Source organism: Colobus angolensis, unplaced genomic scaffold (assembly GCF_000951035.1).
Source record: "Colobus angolensis palliatus isolate OR3802 unplaced genomic scaffold, Cang.pa_1.0 Scaffold5, whole genome shotgun sequence".
NCBI classification, from domain to species: domain Eukaryota; kingdom Metazoa; phylum Chordata; class Mammalia; order Primates; family Cercopithecidae; genus Colobus; species Colobus angolensis.
In genome coordinates, this window is record NW_012118487.1 from 3,915,359 (window position 1) to 3,920,301 (window position 4,943).

At 41.0% G+C, this 4,943-nt stretch overlaps 1 protein-coding gene across 1 annotated transcript in view; it reads right to left on the reverse strand.

The window, feature by feature from the left end:
- Nucleotides 1–4,943, reverse strand: part of TRAPPC11 (trafficking protein particle complex 11) — a 49,204-nt gene that overhangs the window by 8,999 nt on the left and 35,262 nt on the right. The window contains exon 24 of the mRNA XM_011959557.1: nucleotides 3,221–3,332. Within this exon, the coding sequence (XP_011814947.1) occupies nucleotides 3,221–3,332 (112 nt within the window). The remainder of the gene's footprint in view (nucleotides 1–3,220; nucleotides 3,333–4,943) is intronic.

Consider the following 4,943-nt stretch of genomic DNA (forward strand, 5'->3'; position numbering starts at 1 on the left):
ACCTGCCTCAGCCTCCCAAAGTGCTAGGATTACAGGCGTGAGCCACCGCACCTGGCCTCCCAAAACATTATTAATGGAAATAGTTTTGTGAAGTTAAGAACTTTTAAAGTCACACTTCTGAATATTTCCAATTAACAAACTGTTATAACCCAGGACCGCTGGGTGTTACCAGCCGGGGATAAGTCAGGAGGTGTGTGAGACTGTCAGTCATGATGCACACCATTTAATACAGTGTTTTGGTAGCAAGGCTTTCTCAATTCAGGAACAATTCAGTGATTTACGTTATGACATAAATTCCTTAACTCACTGAGGATGGTTTACAGGCGGGCCCCAGACCACTCTGTTGTAACTCACTACAAGTATATGGTAGAAACTGAAGAACTAAAAGTATTTTACTATCAACAAACATAGTGGTGCTCCAATATTTATGGAGCTGAAGTAATATCATGAAACTGTTAAATACTTTCCCTGTGATACAGTTAAAGTGGGAACTACAGGGGTGGTGCCAGGGAAATCCCTTGTGAGTCTAAGGGTGGAGCAGCTGACATGATGTTCAAACTATCACAGAGCAAAAGCAACAGGCAAAGCAGCTAAGCCTTCATCAATAATAAATGAATATATGTCTGTGGTAATACTGTAGTATGATGGAATAATTTAGCAGTGCCTTTAAAATGCCGTTTTGACACCTACAAACAAATAAAACTAAACATCAATATGGTAAATTCAGGAATGGGGAAAAGACAAGTTTATTTACTTCTTAATAAAATTACCTATTTCTCCATTCTTAAAAAGTTTCTGCTTTGGTTTCTAACATGGTAAATATCTATGCATATAACTCACATAAATAAGCTGTTTAGGGTTCTCAATGATTTTTCAAAGTGTAAAGGTGTCTTGAGACCAAAAAGTTTGAGAACTGCTGCCCTACAGTTGTCTTTTTATTTTCTGCCTTTGTCAGGTTTAGGTATGGGTGCTCTTCACGAACAAACCCAGGGAATTTTCCTTCTTGTTCTATGCTTTGCATATAATGTATAACGTGAAAACAATAAATCATACCATGTAATTACATATACTAAACATATATTCTTTGAAGGTAATTTCATGAATTTCCTCCAGTTAGTTTTTTTTTTTTTTTTTTTTTGAGACGGAGTCTCGCTCTGTCGCCCAAGCTGGAGTGCAGTGGCTGGATCTCAGCTCACTGCAAGCTCCGCCTCCCGGGTTTACGCCATTCTCCTGCCTCAGCCTCCCAAGTAGCTGGGACTACAGGCACCCGCCACCTCGCCCAGCTAGTTTTTTGTACTTTTTAGTAGAGACGGGGTTTCACCGTGTTAGCCAGGATGGTCTCGATCTCCTGACCTTGTGATCCGCCCGCCTCGGCCTCCCAAAGTGCTGGGATTACAGGCTTGAGCCACCGCGCCCGGCCCAGTTACTGTTTTTATAGGGTAAAAAATTTTCCTTTAGTCAATTTTGATAATTTATAACTTTTTCGTGACAGCCATTACATTCAGATCTTCCTACTCATTATTCCGAGTTGTATAAACATTCCCTTAAAACTAGTATCTTCTGCCAGGTGCGGTGGCTCACACCTGTAATCTCAGCACTTTGGGAGGCTGAGGCAGGTGGATCACGAGGTCAGGAGATCGGGACCATCCTGGCTAACACAGTGAAACCCCATCTCCACTAAAAATACGAAAAATTAGCCAGGTGTGGTGGTGGGCCCTTGTAGTCCCAGCTACTAGGGAGGCTGAGGCAGGAGAATGGCATGAACCCGGGAAGCGGGGCTTGCAGTAAGCAGAGAGATTGCTCCCACTGCACTCCAGCCTGGGTGACAGAGTGACACTCCGTCTCACAAAAAATAACAAACAAAAACAAAAACAAAAAGAACTACTGGCCGGGCGCGGTGGCTCACGCCTGTAACCCCAGCACTTTGGGAGACCGAGGCGGGTGGATCATGAGGTCAGGAGATCGAGACCATCCTGGCTAACACAGTGAAACCCTGTCTCTACTAAAAATACAAAAACTTATCCAGGCGTGGTGGCGGGCACCTGTAGTCCCAGCTACGCAGGAGGCTGGGGCAGGAGAATGGCGTGAACCCAGGAGGCGGAGCTTGCAGTGAGCCCAGATCACGCCACTGCACTCCAGCCTGGGTGACAGAGCAAGACTGTCTCAAAAAAAAAAAAAACTAGTATCTTCTGACTCTTTTCTCATTTTATTCTGTTTTAAAATTTCTGAAAATAAGCCACACCAAGAGGATACACATGAGTATCACGTATCTACTTCCCAGTCTAAGGAAGAAATTACAATGATACAACTGAATCTTCCTGCAGAGCTGCTTGTACCCCCCTACCCCAAAGGTAACCACTATCCTGAATTGGGTGTCTATCATTCCTATGTATTTTATACTTTTCCAAATTATGTATGTAGTCCTAAGAAATATATAGCATGTTTTTCAACGTCATATAAATGCAATTTATTCATATTTTCATCAGTAGCTTGCTTTGTTCACTTTACCTTAAGATGGTGATGGTGTAGCTCTGGTTCATTCATGTCATTGATATATAGTATTCCACTGTACAAATGTGCCACAATTTATTCTCTTTTCTATTGATGGGCATTTACCTTTTGTTTTTGTTTTTTCCCCTCATTTTTTTCCTATTACAATCAATGCTGCTATGAACCTTTTTTTTAAAACAGGGTCTCGCTCTGTTGCCCAGGCTAAAGTGCAGTGGCACAATCTCAGCTCACTGAAACCTCCACTTTTTGGGCTCAAGTCATCCTCCCAACCTCAGCCTTCTGAGTAGCTGGGACTACAGGTGTGCATCAACAAGCCGGGCTAATTTTTGTATTTTTTGTAGAGACAGGGTTTCGCCACGTTGCCCAGGCTGGTCTCAAACTCCTGAGCTCCAGTGATCCTCCCACCCAGGTCTATGAAGGTGCTGGGATTACAGGTGTGAGCCACTGTGCCCAGCCCATGCACATTCTTACACATATACCCTTTGTATACAGATTTAGTTTGGCTAAAATTTCAATAGCATATAAGTCACAAATTGTGACAAGCACAAATTCAGGTTTAATTATCTTTTTCAGCTTTGTGTTCATATCCACGTGACTTCTGCTCTTCAGAATGACAGAAACTGTCAAATATTAAGTGACAAAGATGAAAAAGAAAGGTATCAGAATAACAAAGACATTGAAGAAAAGACAGGATTGACATAATTTTTACCTTTTCCAAGAGATAATATAATGCCCGGTTGCTACTCCACCTTCAACATTTCCAAGAGATGGGCATCGAAGACAAAAGCATTCACTAGCACTCTCTCCAGTCTGTAAGACAACTACAGGGAAGAGCTTTTTACTCTTTATGCAATGGTTTCATCTATGAAAGGAGAGTTTCACATCCAAGCAATAGAACAAAGAAAGAACATCTCACCCACTATATATTATTTGTAGAGACTTAGAAAGTAGGGCTCAGAGATGTTAAATGACTTTTTCAAGGTCACAAAGTCCACTGTTTTTGCTAATGTATCAATATTCCATCACAATAAAATCCAATAAAGCATCTGTATATCTGCGAGAAAGTCCTAAGGAAACTAATAAATGCGAAAAGCTTTGAGACAGAATCAATATTTTATGGTGACTGTTTTTCTTTTTCCAGATTATTTCATGCCTCCAAAGTAAACACTTTGGGGTAGGAGAAAAAGAAAATAGAAAACTTCAGTTACTCTTAAAGTACTCAAAATATCATCCCAGAAAATTGTGGCTTTCTCTGAGTAAACACATACAGGTTGACCATCCCTAATTTAAAAATCTGAAACCAAAATGCTTCAAAATCTGAAATGTTTTGAGTGCCAACATGACATGCAAAGGTTATTCCAAAAGGAAATGCATCCAGGTGTGGTGACTCACAATCTCACTTAGGGAGGCCAAGGCAGGAGGACTGCTTGAGCTCCAGGAGTTTGAGACCAGCCTGGGCAACACAGGGAGCCCTCGTCCCTATAAATAATTTTAAAAGTAGCCAGGTGTGGTGGTGTGCACCTGTGGTCCCAGCTACTTGGGAGGCTGAGGTGGGAGAATAGCTTGAGCCCAGGAGTCCAAGGCTACAGTGAGCCATGATCCTGCCACTGCACTCCAGCTCACTGACAGAGTGAGACCCTGGCTCCAAAATGAAAATAAATTTTTTTTTAAAAGAGGAAATGTTCATTTCAGATTTCAGCTTTTTAGATTAGGGATGCTCACCCACTAAGTATAATGCAAATATTCCAAAATCTGAAAAATCCAAAATCTGAAACACTTTTGCTACCAAGAATTTCAGATAAGAGATACTCAGCCTGTATTACTAATAGCACTCATACCACCTCAATATTGCCTCACATGGCTATTCACCTCTGTGCAAGAATGCTTTCCTCCTGCAAATTTTATAGTAAATTCCCTGATGACAAGATAAGCACACATTCAAACCAGCTCTTTCAGCTCTTCAGAGCCTGCAATGTCTCACCTTTAAATGCAAGCAGGCAATAGTACTCATTTAATGGCAATTTTAGCAATCTGTGAGTGAAACTCCGAAGTAATAACAACAACAAAGTTTCTAAACATTAGGTTATTTTTAAGGTTTTCTAATGAAGAAGGTTGTGACAGATGAATGGAGTTCTGACTGTGGACTGATAACAGCAGTGAAAGGGAAAAAAGCTGAATCAACCTTTGCTTTAATTATTTTTAAATAATGTTAAAGACTTGGAAATGTTATTGTGGCCCAGTAAATAAAATACATATCAACTGGAGCCTCTAGAGATCGCCTTTTAAAAAACCTGGGCCATTCATATTACACTCTACCAAAGTTCTCCTTAATTCTAAGAAGTTAAACAACATGATCACAATGTTTATGAACAATTCACACTGGGGTCAATTTGTGAGAAAGAAGCGCCACACTGCTGGTTTTGGAGGAGGGG